Source organism: Rhinopithecus roxellana, chromosome 12, assembly GCF_007565055.1.
Source record: "Rhinopithecus roxellana isolate Shanxi Qingling chromosome 12, ASM756505v1, whole genome shotgun sequence".
Lineage (NCBI taxonomy): Eukaryota > Metazoa > Chordata > Mammalia > Primates > Cercopithecidae > Rhinopithecus > Rhinopithecus roxellana.
In genome coordinates, this window is record NC_044560.1 from 110,406,371 (window position 1) to 110,425,020 (window position 18,650).

An 18,650-nucleotide genomic window follows, 5' to 3' on the forward strand; every position below is an offset into this window, starting at 1 on the left:
TGAAGCCCCTCGGCTGATAAGTGGCCAGGGTGCAATCAAACCTCAACTGCCTCCCACAGTCCCAGGCGCTGGCACTAACTAGGTGAACGGGACAGTGGAAGGGTCTTCCAGGGAGCGGGAACAGCATGTGTGAGGGTGCTGAGAGTACAGCATGTGTGAGGGAGAGTACAGGAGATGCCAGTGTGTTGCAGGAAGTGGGAGGTACCCGGTGGGAGACGGGGGCAGACCACGTCCTGGAGGATCTCAGCTCAGTTGCAGCAACAAGGACAAGATACCCAGGAGAATGAAGTGGAAAGAGAAGGACGAGGCTGGGTGCAGAGGCTCATGCTTGTAATCCCAGCCCTTTGGGAGGCTGAGGTGGGAGAATTGCTTGAGCTCAATTCAAGACCAGCGTGAGTAACATAGCAAGCCCCTGTTTCTACCAAAAATGTAGAGATTAGCCGGGTATGGTGGCACATGCCTGCAGTCCCAGCTACTCGGGAGGCTGAGGGAATTGCTTGAGCCAAGAAGATTGTGGTTGCAGTGAGCCATGATTGCACCACTGCATCCCTGCCTGGACAACATAGCAAGACCCCACTTTTTTTTTTTTTTTGAGACAGAGTCTTGCACTGTCACCCAGGTTGGAGTGCAATGGCGCAATTGCAGCTCACTGCAACCTCCGCCTCCCAGGTTCACACAATTTTCCTGCCTCAGCTTCCTGAGTAGCTGGGATTACAGGTGCACACCACCACACCTGGCTAATTTTTTGTATTTTTAGTAGAGACAGGGTTTCACTATGTTGGCCAGACTGGTCTTGAACTCCTGACCTCACGATCCATCTGCCCTGGGCAAGGCCCACTTCTAAAAAATTAAAAATAAATAAAAAGAAGAGGATGAGCTCTAGGCATTGACACATGCTGTGTGAGGTTCTGTTCCTTCTTGAGCCAAATCTCAAAAAAAAAAAAAAAAAGGCCGGGCGCGGTGGCTCAAGCCTGTAATCCCAGCACTTTGGGAGGCCGAGGCGGGCGGATCACAAGGTCAGGAGGTCGAGACCATCCTGGCTAACACAGTGAAACCCCGTCTCCACTTAAAAAAATACAAAAAATTAGCCGGGCGAGATGGCGGGCGCCTGTAGTCCCAGCTACTCGGGAGGCTGAGGCAGGAGAATGGCGTGGACCCGGGAGGCGGAGCTTGCAGTGAGCTGAGATGCGGCCACTGCACTCCAGCCTGGGCGATAGAGCGAGACTCCGTCTCAAAAAAAAAAAAAAAAAAAAAAAAAAAAAAGGAGCAGCAGGTGTGTGGTCAGACCTGGGTCTGAGGCCACCACCAGGCACTAACACCAGCTTCAGACCACAGGCAGCTCAGAGCTGCTCCGCCTCTCCCACCTTGGGGCTTTCATCCACTGAGTAAGTGGAGAGACATTCAGCCTATCTCCTTCGGCAGGAAAAGATTTGAAATCTAAAATCAAGCAGGGTAAGGGCCCCAAACTGCAAAGAATCCAAATGCCCATCAGTAGGAAAAGGGTAAAGAAACTGCTATCTTCATCCGACAGAATATTATGCAATGACAGAAAAGGAGAGGAGGAGCCAAGGCTACCAGGAGCACGGATGTGACTCTCATCAACAGTGCAGAGTGAAAAAAGCCACACAAGAGCAGGCGTCTCCACCAGCGCGAAACTGCCCCTTGCAGTCAGAAGTCAGAGAGAGTGCCTTCGGGAGAAGGGGAAAGCAATGGTGGTGGGAAGCGCGTGGGGGACTGCGGTGGGGGGGGCTCCCTCGCTCCCATCTCCGGACCCGGGTGGTATTTACACGGCTCTTCTCTCTGTGACGATCTTTTGCGCTGGACTTTTAAAGATTGTGTTCTTTTCTTTTCTTTTTCTTTTCTTTTTTTTTTTTTGAGATGGAGTCTCGCTCTGTCACCCAGGCTGCAGTGCAGTGGCATGATCTCAGCTCAGTGCAACCTCCGCCTCCTGGGTTCAAGTGATTCTCCTGCCTCAGCCTCCCGAGTAGCTAGGATTACGGGTTCGCGCCACCGTGCCCAGCTAATTTTTTTTTTTTTGTATTTTTAGTAGAGATGGGGTTTCACCAGGTTGCCCAGGCTAGTCTCGAACTCCTGACCGCCAGTGATCCGCCTGCCCTGGCCTCCCAAAGTGCTGGGATTACAAGTGTGAGCCACCGCGCCTGACCGACTGTTCTTTTCTGTGAGAGTGCTGTGCGTCATCATGAGAAAAAGTTAGGAAGAAACTGGCAAAGTATGGGAAGTCCTATTTGAAAAGGATAGAAACTGATGCTCCGAGAGGTGACAAAGATTATCTGGGCGTCGAGATGGCGCTGCTGAGGGAATGAAGAGGACAACACAGCTGGAATGAGAGCCAGAGAGGCCGCAGTTACACACAAAGTCTCAGCAGCCTGGGAACGGACGGCAGAGGGTGCACTGCTCCCTCCTACCCAGAGGACCTCCGGGCTCCCTCCTACCCAGAGGACCTCCGGGCCCGCGGCGGGGGAATGTCCCACTTGACCTCAAGAGAGGTCAGCTCCTAGATTCCCCCACATAGAGCCTTCCGTCCGCCATTTTCCTTCCTTCCTTCCTTCCTTCCTTCCTTCCTTCCTTCCTTCCTTCCTTCCTTCCTTCCTTCCTTCCTTCCTTCCCTCCCTCCCTCCCTCCCTCCCTCCCTCCCTCCCTCCTTCCTTCCTTTCATTTTTTTTTTTTTTTTTTTTTTTTGAGACGGACTCTCTGTCTGTTGCCCAGGCTAGAGTGCAGTGGCACAATCTCAGCTCACTGCAACCTCTGCCTCCCAGGTTCAAGTGATTCTCCTGCCTCAGCCTCCTGAGTAGCTGGTACTACAGGCGCGCACTACCACTCTCAGTTAACTTTGGTATTTTGGTTGAGGTAGAGTTTCGCCATGTTGGCCAGGTTGGTCTCGAACTCCTGACTTCAGGTGATCCAACAGCTTCGGCCTCCCAAAGTGGTGGGATTACAGGCCTGAGCCACCGCGCCCGGCTCTCCCACCATTTTCTTCCTTAAAGGGCTCTAACTGGGAAAAGTCTGTCCAATCAAAAGCTCTATGTTTCATGCCCCTGGAGGGATCAGCCACCTGGAAAATGCAAACTAGTGGGTAATATAAAAGCCATTCTTGGTATTTGCCTTGGTAATGCACTATGGCCAGGGTTTTGTTTGGTTGGTTAGGGTTTTTTTTAGACAGTGTCTTGCTCTGCCACCTAGGCTGGAGTGCAGTGGCACAATCACGGCTCACTGCAGCCTCTGCCTCCTGGGCTCATGCAATCTTCCCACCTCAGCCTCCCAGGTATGTGGGACTACAGCTGCACACCACCACACCTGGCTAACTTTTGTATTTGTAGTAGAGATGGGGTCTTGCTATGTTGCCCAGGCTGGTTTCAAACTCCTGAGCTCAAGTGATCCACCCGCCTTGGCCTCCCAAAGTGCTGGGATAACAGATGTGCGCTGGGATTACAGGCATGAGCCACCATGCCCACTTTTTTTTTTTTTTTTGGTTGAGACGGAGTCTCGCTTTTTCACCAGGCTGGAGTGCAGTGGCGCGATCTTAGCTCACTGCAACCTCCGCCTCCGAGGTTCAAGCTATTCTCCTGCCTCAGCCTTCCAAGTAGCTGGAATTACAGGTGCCCACTACCACGCCTGGCTAATTTTTGTATTTTTAGTAGAGACAGGGTTTCACCATGTTGGCCAGGCTGGTTTCGAACTCCTGACCTTGTGATCCACCTGCCTCGGCCTCCCAAAGTGCTGGGATTACAGGCGTGAGCCACCGCGCCCGGCCGGGTTTTGTTTTTTGCTTTTGCAACGGAATTACCATCCTGTAGCTGCCCCACTTTGGCTGTCTGGGCCTGGCTTCTCCACAATGACTTTCAGGGTGGGACAGACATATATACCTTCTGAGGCACAGGACGAGCCCATAGGGGCTACAGCTTGCTGGGCGACCTTGGTTACGTCACTCAGAGCCTGTGCCTCCATTTTCCAATCCATAAGACGGGAGCAGTCATCCTGCCCTCACAGGAATAAATGGGGTTGGATGAGCACTCCCTGTCCCCCTGCTCCAGGTAAATGCTTTGAAATTTTAGTTTCTTTTTCCTCAGGAAAAGGTGAGCAAATTCCAGTATAGACTTTTTCTTTTTCTTTCCAGTTTGCATAGGATTTTATACTTAGTATTTTTAAAGTTTAATTTGTTCTGATTATAAAAGTTATTAGCTGGGTACGGTGGCTCATGCCTGTAATCCCAGCACTTTGGGAGGCCAAGCTGGGTGGATCAAAAGGTCAGGAGTTCGAGACCAGACTGGCCAACACAGTGAAACCCCATCTCTACTAAAAATACAAAAATTAGCCAGGCGTGGTGGCGGGTGCCTGTAGTCCCAGCTACTTGGGAGGCTGAGGCAGGAGAATCACTTGAACCAGGGAGGTGGAGGCTGCAGTGAACCAAGATCGTGCTAATACACTCCAGCCTGGGTGACAGTGTGAGACTCCATCTCAAAAAAAAAAAAAAAAAAAAGTTATTAAATGCTCTCACTGAAGAAAATCTAGAGAATAAAGAAAACATAAAGGGGAGGGGGGAGGAGGGAGGGCTTGCATTGGGGAGTTATACAAGATATAAATGATGAATTGATGGGTGCTGACGAGTTGATGGGTGCAGCACACCAACATGGCATAAGTATACATATGTAACAAACCTGCACGTTATGCACATGTACCCTAGAACTTAAAGTATAATAATAAAAATAAATAAATAAAAAAATAAATAAAAAATAAAAAAGAAAAAAAGAAAAAAAAAAAAAAAAGAAAACATAAAGGAGAAATTAAATATCCTTGTAATACTAATGCAAAGAGAAAAGACCCTGTTGACCTTCCTGGGTGTTTCTCAGTCTTTTAAAATATATTACTTAAGTTTTAAAAGTGAATTGGAGATCCTATTCACATTCTTTGAAAGCTCAGTATTATGTTTTGAGCATTTCCCCATGTTGTCCACTATTATTTGAAACTCTGTTTTAAATACCTGCATAATACTCCATTGTAAGTGGCACAGTGATTGATTGAACCCAGGGGTCCCCAACCCCTAGGCCACAGACCGGTACTGGTGGGTGGCCTGCTAGGAACCAGGCTGCACAGAAGGTGGCGAGCAGCAGGCGAGCGAGCATTACTGTCTGAGCTCTGCCTCCTATCAGATCACTGGCGGCATCAGATTCTCTTTTATTTAAATTACAAAAAAAAAATTTATTTTTGAGAGTCTTGTTCTGTTGCCTAGGCTGGAGTGCAATGGCACAATCTCAGCACACTGCAGCCTCTGCCTCCCAGGTTCCACTGATTCTCCTGCCTCAGCCTCCCGAGTAGCTGGGATTACAGACACCTGCCAACATGCCCGGCTAATTTTTGTATTTTTAGTAGAGACGGGTTTTGCCATGTTGGTCAGGCTGGTCTCAAACTCCTGACCTCAGGTGATCCACCCACCTCGGCCTCCCAAAGTGCTGGGATTACAGGCGTGAGGCACCATACTCGGCCAGCATTAGATTCTCATAGGAGCGTGAACCCTATTGTGAACTGTGCAGGCAAGGGATTTAGGTTGCTTGTTCCTTATGAGAATCTAATGCCTGATGATCCATCACTGTCTCCCATCACCCCCAGATGGGACCATCTAGCTGCAGGAAAACAAGCTCAGGGTCCCACTGATTCTAAGTTATAGTGAGTAGTATAATTATTTTATTATATATTACTATGTAATAATAATAATAGAAATAAAGTGCACCAGCCAGGCACAGTGGCTCATGCCTGTAATTCCAGCACGTTGGGAGGCCGAGGTGGGCAGATCATGAGGTCAGGAGATCGAGACCATCCTGGCCAACATGGTGAAACCCCATCTCTACTAAAAATACAAAAATTAGCTGGGCATAGGCCGGGCACGGTGGCTGACGCCTCTAATCCCAGCACTTTGGGAGGCCGAGGTAGGCGGATCATGAAGTCAGGAGATCAAGACCATCCTGGCTAACACGGTGAAACCCCGTCTCTACTAAAAATACAAAAAAATTAGCCGGGCGTGGTGGCGGGCGCCTGTAGTCCCAGTTACTTGGGAGGCTGAGACAGGAGAATGGCGTGAACCTGAGAGGCGAAGCTTGCAGTGAGCCGAGATCGCGCTACCGCACTCCAGCCTGGGTGAAAATGCGAGGCTCCGTCTCAAAAAATAAAATAAAATAAATTAGCCGGGCATGGTGGTGTGTGTCTGTAATCCCAGCTACTCGGGAGGCTGAGGCAGGAGAATCGCTTGAATCTGGTAGGCAGAGGTTGCAGTGAGCCAAGATTGTACCACACTGCACTCCAGCCTGGTGACAGAGCGAAGCAAGACTCTGTCTCAAAAAAAAAAAAAAAAAAAAAAAGAAAAAGAAAAAGAAAAAGAAAAAAAATGCACCATCATAAATGTAATGCCAAAACCATCTCCTCGGCACCCCAGTCCATGGAAAAATTATCTTCCATGAAACCAGTCCCTGGTGCCAAAAAAGCTGGGGAGCACTGATGTAACCAGTCCCTTGTCAGCAGGAGTTGAGGCTACTTCTAAATGTTGGAGTCGGGCCATCCTTAAACACAACTCTTTGAAGCCCCTCTAATAATTTCCATAGGATGGATTGGTTTGTTCCTTAAGCTGGAACCAAACTTACTTGCCATACAACCTCATAGCGGGCCCCAGGAGGGCCCCAGGGTCGCCCGCTAAAAACCTTGGGTGGATTCAGCGGTACTTTGTTAAATTAAGTACATGAATATCCTATGGCCTGGCAATTCCCTCTGGGTATATATTCCACAGAAATGATCACGCAGCTCCCAGAGGGGTCCTGAGGGAGGATTTGCGGTGGGGCAGCTAGAAGCCTCCGGGACGTCCAGTCTCATCAGGAAGCAGTGGGGGACTTGGCAGGTGGATGGGGGTGGGTGCCCATCCATTCTGCAGCAGCGACAGCAGCAGAGTGGACACACAGCAATGTGAACCACTCTCAGAAACACAGGCCGAGTGAACACAGTGAGACAAAGACAGCGCTCTTAACGCAGCTTCCTCTGCATAAATTAAGAATACATGCACACAAAACAACAATACCCATTTTGCAAGAACACACACAAGCAAAAAATCCACAGTAAACATATTAGGAGGACTTTCTGTGGGGAGAGGGGAAGGCGGGGATACGAGGATAAAAGGGAGGGAAAGAGGAAGGAGCCAGTCCGGTGAGGACCACGTGCCTGACTGAGGAGGAAGAAGTGGACAGGCTGGGCCCAGCCGAGGTGGCGCAGCTGCCCCCCAGGCCCAGAGGAGATGGAGGAGCAGATCTGCACCCGGTCTTCTCCCAGGGGTCCAGGGCATGTGAGCTGGGGGAAGGCAGTCTCCAGGCCTCTGCCTTAAAAGGCATTTCTGGAGACTCCAGGCTTGCAGGCCCTACCAATCTCAAAAAACAGTGGTGGGGCCGGGGGAGGGCCTCAGAAGATTGCTGATTTTTTTTTTTTTTTTTTTTTTTTTGAGACGGAGTCTAGCTCTGTCACTCAGGCTGGAGTGCATTGGCATGATCTCGGCTCACTGCAGACTCTACCTCCCGGGTTCAAGCCATTCTCCTTCCTCAGCCTCCCAAGTAGCTGGGACTACAGGCACGCGCCACCATGCCTGGCTAATTTTGGTATTTTTAGTAGAGATGGGGTTTCACCATGTTGGCCAGGCTGGTCTCGAACTCCTAACCTCAGGTGATCTGCCTGCCTCAGCCTCCCAAAGTACTGGGATTATAGGCATAGCCACCACCCTGCCCGGCCATGATCTTTTAAAAATCACATCCTCTGTCTTACTATGGGGACTACCTACTGTCCCTGTTGTGTGGCAGAAGAACATTTTAACCCTCTCACCAAAGATGAATGGCAACGTTCTAGCCTCCCAGAGAGAGGCCAGCACTGTCACCCCGTGGACTTAGAGTCCCTCAAAGTCCCCACAAGGTTCTTGCTGCCCGCACTGCGCCCAGGCCAGGGGCAGGCGAGAACAGGTGACAGGAGTCTCTGAGCCAAGCTCACGGGAGGGCGTTGTAGGGATTCGTGTCGGCTCCCACCGACAGATGGCTGCAGGGCCGCTGCCAAGGATCTGGGCAGGAGCTCTGGAGCTGGCCTCCCATTTACAGGCAAACAGCTGCTGGGCACCTCCTGCATGCTAGGCTCGGCCCTAGGTGCTGGGGATCCGGCAGGGAACAGTGCAAAGTCCCTGCCTTCATGCAGGTGGCGGCACAGCAGGGGACAGATGACAACCAAGGTGGCAGGCCACACGGGAGGCTCTCGAATCCCCAGAATTCAGCCTGTCGCTACCAATGCTTCAGTGCCAGGCCCTGGTATGTGTGTGTGTGTGCGTGTGTGTGCGTGTGTGTGTATGTGTGTGTAAGGGAGGAGTATACTCAAATGAGGAAGCCACATAGAACTCACAGGGTGGTGCTTCTGTCATCATCCCTCAGACCCAGAAACTTCGCTTCTAGGAATTTATCCCAAGGGCAGAGTCCAGAACGTTAGGAAGAATGAGGCAATGGATGTCCCCCGGGTGTTGTTCATATCAACTCAGAAACTGTAAATAAGGAGGCCGGGTGGGGTGGCTCACGCCTGTAATCTCAGCACTTTGGGAGGGTGAGGTGGGTGGATCCCTTGAGGCCAGGAGTTCGAGACCAGCCGGGTCAATATGGTGAAACCCCATCTCTACTAGAAAGTACAAAAAGTAGCCGGGCATCGTGGTGGGCACCTGTAGTCTCAGCTACTTGGGAGGTTAAGGCAGGAGAATCACTTAAACCCAGAAGGCGGAGGTTGCAGTGAGCCACGATCGTACCACTGCACTTCAGCCTGGGCAACAGACTCCATCTCAAAAAAAAAAAAAGAAGAGCCTGGTTAATAACGGGATGCTGGCCGGGTTGTGGTGGCTCGCGCCTGTAATCCCAGCACTTTGGGAGGCCAAGGCGGGCAGATCACCTGAGGTCAGGAGTTCGAGACCAGCCTGACCAACATGGTGAAACCCTGTTTCTATTAAAATACAAAAAATTAGCCAGGCGTGGTGGTGTACGCCTGTAATCCCAGTTACTCGGGAAGCTGAGGCGGTAGAATTGCTTGCACCTGGGAGGCGGAGGTTGCAGTGAGCTGAGATCATGCCATTGCACCCCAGCTTGGGCAATAGAGAAAGACTCTGCCTCAAAAAAAAGAAAAAGGCAAAAACTCCATTTACAAATCAGCAGCAATTGTGCAACACACTGCGCATGGGCTGGGAGGGTGTCTGAATCCAAAGACAGCAAAGCAAAGGAGAGCTACCCGTGGCTGTGGATTTGTGGTTGGCTTCTGTCTTCCTGTTTTTACTTAGGTATATTTTCTAGTTTTTCTCAATTAATTTGTACTCATTCTGTAATAAGTAATTAAAAATACACTTCTGGCTGGGTTAGGTGGTTTATACCTGTAATCCCAGCACTTTGGGAGGCCAAGGTGGGGGAATTGCTTGGGCCCAGGAGTTCAAGACCAGCCTGGGAAACATAGTGAGACCCTGTCTTCATAAAAAAGGAAAAAAAAAAAAAAAGAAAAAAAAAAAAGAAAAAAGTCGGGCGCAGTGGCTCACGCCTGTAATCCCAGCACTTTGGGAGTCTAACGCAGGTGGATTATCTGAGGTCGGGAGTTCGAGACAAGCCTGACCAACATGGAGAAACCCTGTCTCTACTAAAAATACAAAATTAGCCGGGCGTGGTGGCACATGCCTATAATCCCAGCTACTCAAGAAGGCTGAGGCAGGAGAATCGCTTGAACCCGGGAGGTGGTGGTTGCAGTGAGCCGAGATGGTGCCATTGCACTCCAGCCTGGGTAACAAGAGTGAAACTCCGTCTCAAAAAAAAAAAGGTAGTCCCAGCTACTCTGGAGGCTGAGGCAGGAGGACCACTTGAGCCAGGGAAGTTGAGGCTGCAGCGAGCTGTGATAGCCCCACTGCCCTCCAGCCTGAGTGACAGAGTGAGACCCTGTTCCTAAAAATGAAACTATTTACATAGACATGGGAAAGAGCCAGGAAGGTATTAAAACAAAATATAAACAGTAGTTATTTATATCTGGTGATGGAACTAGGGTGATTTTTTTCACTTTTTTATTTGGATAACTAAAAAGTTATTACTTTTTTTTTGAGACAGGGTCTCTCTGTTGCCCGGGATGGAGTGCAGTGGTGAAATCTCAGCTCACTGCAACCTCTGCCTCCTAGGCTCAAGCAATCCTCCCACCTCAGCCTCCTGAGTAGCTGGGACCACAGGCGCATGCCACCATACCTGGCTAATTTTTGGTTTTTTAGTGGAGATGGGGATTCGCCATGTGGCTCAGGCGAGGCTCGAATTCCTGGGCTCGAGCAATCCACCTGCCTCAGTCTCCCAAAGTGCTGGGATTACAGGGATGAGTCATCGCGCTGGGCTAAAAGTTATTACGTTTTAAAGAGCCTCTGGGCCAGGCACGGTGGCTCATACCTGTAATCCCAGCACTTTGGGAGGCCGAGGCGGGTGGATCACCTGAGGTCAGGAGTTCGAGACCAGCCTGGCCAACGTGGTGAAATCCCGTCTCTGCTAAAAATATAGAAATTAGCTGAGCGTGGCGGCAGGTGCCTGTAATCACAGCTACTCAAGAGACTGAGGCAGAAGAATCGCTTGAACCCGGGAGGTGGAGGTTGCAATGGGCCAACATTGCGCCACTGCACTCCAGCCTGCGAGACAGAGTGAGACTCTGTCTCAAAAAAAGTAAATAAATAAATAAATAAATAGCCTCTGATTACCCTCGACGTGGTCCATGCCCCTTGCTGTCTGGGATGTGTCCACTGAGGGAGGTCAAGCCCACTGACAAACACTCACAAGCATCCACTCTCGTGGATTGGACGAACACGCCCTCCATCCCCGTCTCTGGAGGGGGTGCGAGAACCCCTGGTGGTTGGGGGGGAATGAGAAATGGAGGTGTCTGGATTCCTACTGATGTTTTTCACTCTCTGACAACGTCCACTTCGGTGTGCGCTTTACCAGGTGCGTGATATATGGAGGGAGCGGGCCTGTGCATGACTTATCATAAATCATAAATGATAAATGAACATACATCCGCTGGTGGCGCTCAGCACATGTTTGTGGGACTGAATTGTTCACTGAGCTCCCCCCGCCACAAAGAGATACGGGTCCAGGTTCTACAACGGGGGTGTTGCCATGGCCTGGGGCTGCTGGTGAGTGGCGTGGGTGCCTCCCCGTTCCACGCTCTCCCTGGCCGTTTCTCTAAAGCGCGTTTCCCTAGCGTGCCGTTCCATCCATTGGCTCCTTTTCCTCCTCGTTTCTTCCCCACTAGAAGGTGAGTTGCCGGGGCTAGGGCTGGGCTTTGCCTTGCTCGGTCACCACCCAGGACGGGGCTTGGCGCAGAGCCAGTGCTGCTGGTGTCTGTTGAACGTCACATGTATAAATAGGGGAAGGATAGAGTGCAGGGAAGCCGGGGGCAGGTGCATAGGGACCGCATAGTGCGGAATGTCACTTGCTCAAGGGACACATGGACGGATTGGTGGAGACTGCAGCTAGGGAGATGCAGGGCAGACTCAAAGCAAACTGGCAGACATGGGAGCCTGTGGGAGGTGGGTGTGGACAGAGGGACAAGGCCTTGCAAGAGCAGGGGGTGGTGACAAGGCCCCTGATGTTTCTGGACCCCTTCGCTGGCCCTTGCCCCACAGCCACCAGGAAGAGACTGCTCCCTTGAGAGGTCCCCTTTTTTCCCCGAATCTGGCTCTCAGGATAGTCAGATGGGAGCGGCCAAGTCCTCCCACCCCTTCCCAGGGACCAGTCAGAAGAGCAGCTGCCCTTCTATCTGGAAGGTTAGATCTGGGGGAGCTGGGACCTCTGGCACGGGCGCCCTCTTCTCTCCCAGCTTTACAGGCTGGGGCAGGAGGAGGCTTGCTTGGAGGCAGGAGTTGTACCAAATCAACCTGGGGTAATGATCCCCCGGGAATCACTGGCAATGCCTGGAGACATTTTGGAACTGGGGGTGGGGTGCTACTGGCATCTAGTGGCCGGAAATGCTGCTAAACATCCTACAGCATACAGGATAGAGCCCCCCACCCTGCCTGCCAAAGGATGATTTGGTCCCAACTGTCAATAGGGCAGAGGCTGAGAAGCCCTGCTTTCTAATAGCACAGCTCTGTCCCCCCAAGCCCTCACTTACGGCCCATCCTAATCAGAGTCATCATTAATTGAGTGGCAGCTGCTCCATCCTGAGCAGCAGTCACAGGCCACCACGGCGCCAGGCACCAGAGCGATCTCAGCCTCTCTGCTCTCCAATTCTCACACCAGCTCCAGGAAATGGGGACGCAAACCCTGCACTGCCCGGCAAATGACCATGGAAACGCCTCCCGTCCTCTGACCACTTGCCAGGTGCCAGCACACAGGCTAAAGTACGAGACCCACAGCCCTCAGCCCTCACAGCAACGCCTCAGCACAGGGGCTCGCATCGTCCCCGTTTTTCAGATGAAGAAACTGAGGCTCAGAATCATGCTGCCACCTTCCCAAGGCCACGAGGGAGTGAGGTGGTGCAGATGCCACAGAGGTCCGCACGGAAGGGTTGCTCTCCACACCCCAGTGACTCCAGGGCTCAGCCTAGGCCGACCCGCCTGTCCTGTGCTGGGGGCTGGGCAGGTGGCCTGCACTTGGACCCCAACACAGTGGCTTCGAGACAGGGAGCACTGTGGTCCCAAAGCCCAGAGAGCTTCCGCTCCACCTTGGGAGCCCGGCTCCAGGTGATCGGATGCAGACCCACAAGTCCACGGGTGCTGGAGACAGGGAAGAGCCGGTGTGGGGAGGCCCAGAAGGGATGGGCTACATCTGCACGTCTCCCCAGTGCCCCCCTCCATGGTCCCCCTCCACCTGCTGGCCCCGCATACCTGGATGCCGTTCTCCTGCAGGTTCAGGTACCGTGTGTTGACGGGGATGCTGGCTGGGACCTCGGCCAGGTCTCTCCGTGTGCAGATCACCCGACTGGCCTGGTTGCTGCAGGAGCAGGCCGCTGGGCAGGAGGTGGCCGGTGGGGAGCCCCCTCCAGCGGCAGACGTCACGGCCACTCCACCTCCACCGGCCCCCAGGGGTGGGGAGAAGAGCCAGAGGAAGAGCAATGCCCCGTGGGGCCAGGACATCCTACCAGGCGGCAGCAGGGGGCACGGGGAGCCGCGGGCACGCGCCATCCTCAATGTTCATGCTCCGCGTGGACGCTGGGGGGCTGTGGGTGGGGGAAGAGAGAGGGGAGAGGCTCAGTGAGGGACAGGAGCCCACGTGGCCTGGGTGCTTGCCAACACCCAGGCAGCCCCACCGCCGCCTCCCTGCCCCATGCCCAGAACCAAAGGGGCAGGGAGGGCGACAGCCGCCGATGGACCCACCCAGCAGGCTGGGGCAGACACAGGGAAACGTGGCCCGCCCCGCCCCACACTAGCTCATCCTCTCCATGCTGGCAAGACTCTACGCCCATTCTGCAGCAGGGAAAACTGAAGCTAGGGGAGAGGAAATGCCCGTCCAAGGTCACTCAGCCAGTAAGTGCGGACGTCGTCCAGATTCAAAACCCAGCTCTTTGCACGATTTCAAAAAGGTAGATACATCAGAGGAGTGACAGAGAGACAGACAGACAGACAAGGCGAGGGGGCAGAAAGGGGGAAGAGCCAGCCAGGCGGCGAGGACCTCGCTCCCATCCCAACACCCACCCGGTCCCCTCACCACCTGCGTGGTCCCCTCGCCACCTGCGTGGTCCCCTGGGGGGTGGGTCCCAGCCTCCTCTCCCCTCCACTCCCACTCCCTCTCCCGCTCCCAGGGATGTTAGCGAAGAGATGCATTTCCCCCACCCCCTGTACCCTCAGCTGAACCGAAAGACCCTCCGCTGCACACCCTCCTGTCACTGCCCACCCTGTCCAGGCCCTGCGGGGCCCTCGCGGTGGCTTCAGAGTTTTAAGTCAGACTCATGGGAGAACCTGAGGGGGAGAGGGCTAAGGTGGCAGACAAGGCAACCGTGGAGGTGACAGGTGTGGGCAGGTGAAGGGAGGGCTGGGAGGCAGCAGGGTGAGGAGGGAGGAGACTGGAGTTTGTGTGTAAGGGTGGTTGGGGACCTCGCAGGGGGCGACACAGGCCGAGAGGCCACCAGCTGCACCTCCTCCTTTGCCCAGAGACTGTGGGTGCTTCAGGCAGAGACAGGCCCGGTGGGACTCATGCCAGCTGCTGCCGCAGGACCGAGCTCGGTTCTCGGTGAGGGGATGGGGAAGGGAAGGGGGTCCAGGGACTCTGCCTGGGTTCTGGGAGGAAAGCAGACAGTGGGGATTTGGGTCCTCTGAGAAGTCAGGCTGTACCTCCCCAATCTGTCCTGCCCCACCATTTCCCTAGAACCAGAGAGGGAAAGGGGATGGACGAGTCACAGCAATAGCAACGATACCAGTAACAATAGTCTCTCCGGAACACTGGGTAAGCCCTTGCAATGCAGCAAACTGTGTCCCGGTCGGCTCATGTAAGCCTCATAATGACCACAGGAGAAAGCTGTTAGGATGCCCAATTTACAGATGGGGACACTGAGGCACTACGAGGGAAAACAGCCTGTCCAAGGGCACAGAGCAGGCTGGGACGGCGCAGAGAGGGTACTTCGTCCCTGGGTCTACCCTCTGGCTCCCAGCCCTCCTTTGCATGCAGCATCTCTGAGTACACACAAATACACCCACACCAGCAGGCTCTGCCCCAACACAGGCCAACCCCAAATTGTTCCCAAGAGACCAGGAGGAGAGCAGGTCACACAAACACGCACACCAACCCACTCACGCACTAAGCAGTGATGGGCACGCCCTCTCACGGTGGACTCTCAGGTCCCCCGACACAGGCTCACCCCCAGGCACACGGCCGTGCACACACACAGTCACTCCCTCCTCCTGCAGTTTCCAAGACCATTTTAACCCAGATAAAAATGTGTGTGCATACATCTGTGTATCTGAGTGCGTGTGTGAGAGCGAAGGCTAGACAGAGACATAGAGAGACAGAGAGAGACAGAGACAGAAGCAGAGGCAGAGAGACAGAGAGAGGGGGAAGAGGGGGCTGGGGAGAGAAAGAGAGAGAGAGAGAGGAGAGAGAGGTTGGTTCTGTGTCTGCACCCGGGCTCATTTTTCTCCTGGAGGGCTGGGGCCGTGCGTCTGTGTCTGACTGTGTGAGTGCAGTGAGGGTTTTCATCTTCCTGAATGTGAACAGGGAGGTCGATGCCCAGTCCTTATCCTGGGTCTGGGGCTCCCACCCCTTAAGACCCCGGCGATGATCCAGCCCACACCCTCTTAGCCAAGGGGCTGGCCCAAAGCACAGGGCCTGGATTTGGGGGGGGGGGGCGCACCCGCAGGGCCTGTGGGAGCCCACAGCATCCACCCCGGCCTCCAGGCCTGCCGCTGCTGTCTCTACCTCCGCATCTGTCCCCAGCTCTCCCGCTGCCAGCCCGCATCCCCCCACCCCCATCACGGCTTCTGCAGTGACTCGGCCTCCCTCCCCTTCCCCCCCTCGCCCTCCGCCATCTCCCGTCCTTTTCTCCCCCCAACCCCACAGTGGGGGACACTCACCCTGGTGGTTTGGCTTCTGCTGGGCCTCTCCCTGCACCCAGGCCCCCCCCTCCACATGCCTCCAGCCAGCCGGGGTCTCTGACTCCCCAGTTCTCCAGGGCTTCCCGTCGAGATCGTGCTGGGGGGGGCGCAGGGGCTTCTTGGGTCTCCCCGCGCCCCCCCCACTGGTCTGTCGCCCTTCCCACCCCTGGGGGAAGGCTGTACTTTGGCCACTGCAGCAGTTCTCTCCTCCCCTCCCCACTCGCCTCCTCCGGTCTCCTTCCACCCCCTCTCCCACCTCTACCTCGACTCTCCCCCCACCGCAGCCTCCTTTCTCTCCACCCACCGACCCCAGCCCCCTTCTCCCCTCTCTCTGCCCCTCTCAGTCCTCCCCCTCTGCCTCTGGTACCCGTCCACCTTCTTTGGCCTCAACCCCCTCCTGAGTCTCCCCCTCACAATCTTGCCTCCCTCGGGACCCCCAGGCCCCTTCTCTCCTTCTCCTCCATCTATTCCTCCCTCTTGCTCTGTCCCTGTCACCCTCTCATCGGTCCCAAGCCTGTCTCAGTCAGGTTGTCTGTCTGTCCGTCTGTCTTGGTCCCTTTCTCCCCGGCTCTGTCTCTCTCTTTCTCTGCGATTACAATTTCTAGTCACACGGCAGTGCAGAGCCAAGCTGTGCCTCAGCTCCCTCCCTCCTCACCCCTCCCTCCTTCTTTCTCTCCTTCTGAACGGGGAGGGCGCCTCTCCTCCCTCCTCCTCAGCCTCCCTTCCCTGTGCCGCCGGAGGGGAGGCCTCCCCCTCCCCCGCTAATCAAAGGCTCCGTTATCTAATTAACCCATTGGTTCTGGGCAGCCGAGGAGGCAGCCGAGGAAGGTCGGGGGAAGCGGGGGAGGAAGGTTGCCGGCTGGGCTGCCCAAGAAAGGGGGGTGGTTGGGCCGTGCCAAGCCGGAGCCTCGTGGCACACAGACAGCCTCGTCGGCTGTATAACCAGGCTGGGCCACCGCTGACCCCCCACCCCCATGGCCGGCTAAAACCACCCCTCCTGCATCACATGCCCCACCGGGTCTAGGCACACAATCTTGCCCAGGGTCTTCCTGCAGATGCCCCTGTACCCCAGGAACTCCCTCAAACCCCCACCATGCCACACAGCCTTTACTCCAACCCCCACACCTGATATACCAGCACTGGAACCTGCGACCTGCACCATCACCCCTGTCCTGCGACTGAGGACTAGCCCCTCTTCATGCCACAAAGACCCCCACCACCAGAGGCACCCCTCTCCCTGGACCTTAGCCAGATCCAGACATCCGCCTCCTGACACACTTCTGCAAAATCGTCAGGGCAGCCACACTCATTCACTCAACTTATCCGCCCATCTATCCGCCCATCCATCCATCCATCCATCCATCCACCCACCCACCCGTCCGTCTATCCATCCATCCGCCAATCCACGCATGCATCCATCCATCCATCCATCCATCCATCCATCCATCCATCCATCCATCCTTCCATCCGTCCATCCAACCAATGTCTACCCAGTCCCTGCTATGTGCCAGACACTGGCCCAGGACACCCATGGGCCACAAAAGGCACATCTTGAGGGTGGGGCACATTGGTGAGCGCCGAGAGGCCTGGGTTTGAGTCCTGACTCTGCTGCCACTTCCCCTGTAACCTCAGGCCGGTGGCTTCATTCTCCCAAGCTGCAGTTCCCTCCACTGTGAAACAGGGATAAGGAGAGTATTTGCCCTGCCTCCTAGGGCCGCTGGGGGCATTAAATCAGTAAATCCTCAGTAAAGGGTTCTGTCTTCACAACATATGCGGAATCAGACCCCAGAATCAAAGGATCTTTCTCCCCACCCCCAGGCTACTTCCCTGGCCTGGCTCCCATCTCCCTCTTGGACGATTACAGTGTCCTCCTCTCCAGCCTCCCCATTTCTACCTTCACCCCCACTCCCTGTGTGTGCCCCATGGGCAGCGAGAGGGATCCTGTCAACACCCAATGGACCCTTCTCTGCCTCTGCTCCACAGCCTTCCACGGCTCCCTTCCCACTCAGAGCAGAGGTGAGGACTTCACCGCAGTTTTCAGGCTCCCACTCTCCACCCAGCTCCTTCTCTGACCTCATCACCTCCCTCCTCCCCCTGCTCACTCGCTGTTTCCAGGCCATGCACACCCCGGCCCCAGGGCCTTTGCACCTGCTCTTCCCTCTGCCGGGAATGCTCTTCTTGAATTGTCCACAGGGCTCTTGCCTTGCTCTCTGTCAGGTCTGTGCTCCAACGCTACCATCTCAGGGAGGCTGTCCAGACCACCCTGCATCGGACAGCACCCCCATCCCTCTCCAGAACCTTCTCTGTTTCATTTTTCTCCGTGACATTTATCAGCATCTGAGCTTTTATACGGGCCGGTGCACTTGAATGCAAGTTTCCTGAGGGCAGCCAGTTTGTGACTCTTTGGTTCCCAGGACCCACAACAGGGCCTGACACATGGCAGTTGCTCACAAACACTGGGTTCAGGGATGGATGGGTACCGATCACCACTGGGAGTCTACTTCCCCCCACGCTCACACACAGACACCCGCACTCTCGGTTCTGCACACCGAGCCAGGCCGCACTGCACAACGCAGGCTCCCAGCCCTGGACGCCCTTGGTCCCCAGGTCCCCTTCCATCCCAGGAGGCCTGCTGGCAGAGGCAGCACCTTTTTTTTCAAGACAGAGTCTCACTCTGTTGCCCAGGCTGGAGTGCAGTGGCACAATCTCAGCTCACTGCAACCTCTACTTCCTGGGTTCAAGCAATTCTCCTGCCCCAGCCTCCCGAGTAGCTGAGACTACAGGCGCTCGCCACCACGTCCGGCTAATTTTTGTATTTTTAGTTAGAATTGGGGTTTCACCATGTGGGCCAAGCTGGTCTTGAACTTCTGACCTCCAGTGATCCGCCTGCCTTGGCCTCCCAAAGTGCTGGGATGACAGGTGTGGGCCACTGTACCTGGATGAGAAAGCACACCTCAGGCCGTGATGCAGCTGTTGTCAGCTGGACACCAATGTCCTGGGTCACCCTCCATGCCCCAGGTCACCATCCATGCCCCAGCACAACCCGGATGGC

General features: G+C 54.6%; 1 protein-coding gene across 2 annotated transcripts in view; it reads right to left on the minus strand.

Moving 5' to 3' along the window:
• The window catches only part of LRRC4B (leucine rich repeat containing 4B), a 54,912-nt gene that overhangs the window by 22,313 nt on the left and 13,949 nt on the right, over positions 1 to 18,650 (minus strand). Inside the window, exons 1-2 of one of the 2 annotated variants that reach the window (XM_030941657.1) lie at positions 15,578 to 15,779; positions 12,899 to 13,230 (exon numbers count right to left, since the gene is read on the minus strand). In XM_030941657.1, coding sequence (XP_030797517.1) covers positions 12,899 to 13,195 — 297 coding nt within the window. In that variant the 5' untranslated portion in view covers positions 13,196 to 13,230; positions 15,578 to 15,779. Of the gene's footprint in view, positions 1 to 12,898; positions 13,231 to 15,577; positions 15,780 to 18,650 lie in introns of those variants that run through there. The other variant, XM_030941656.1, reaches the window with a different exon arrangement.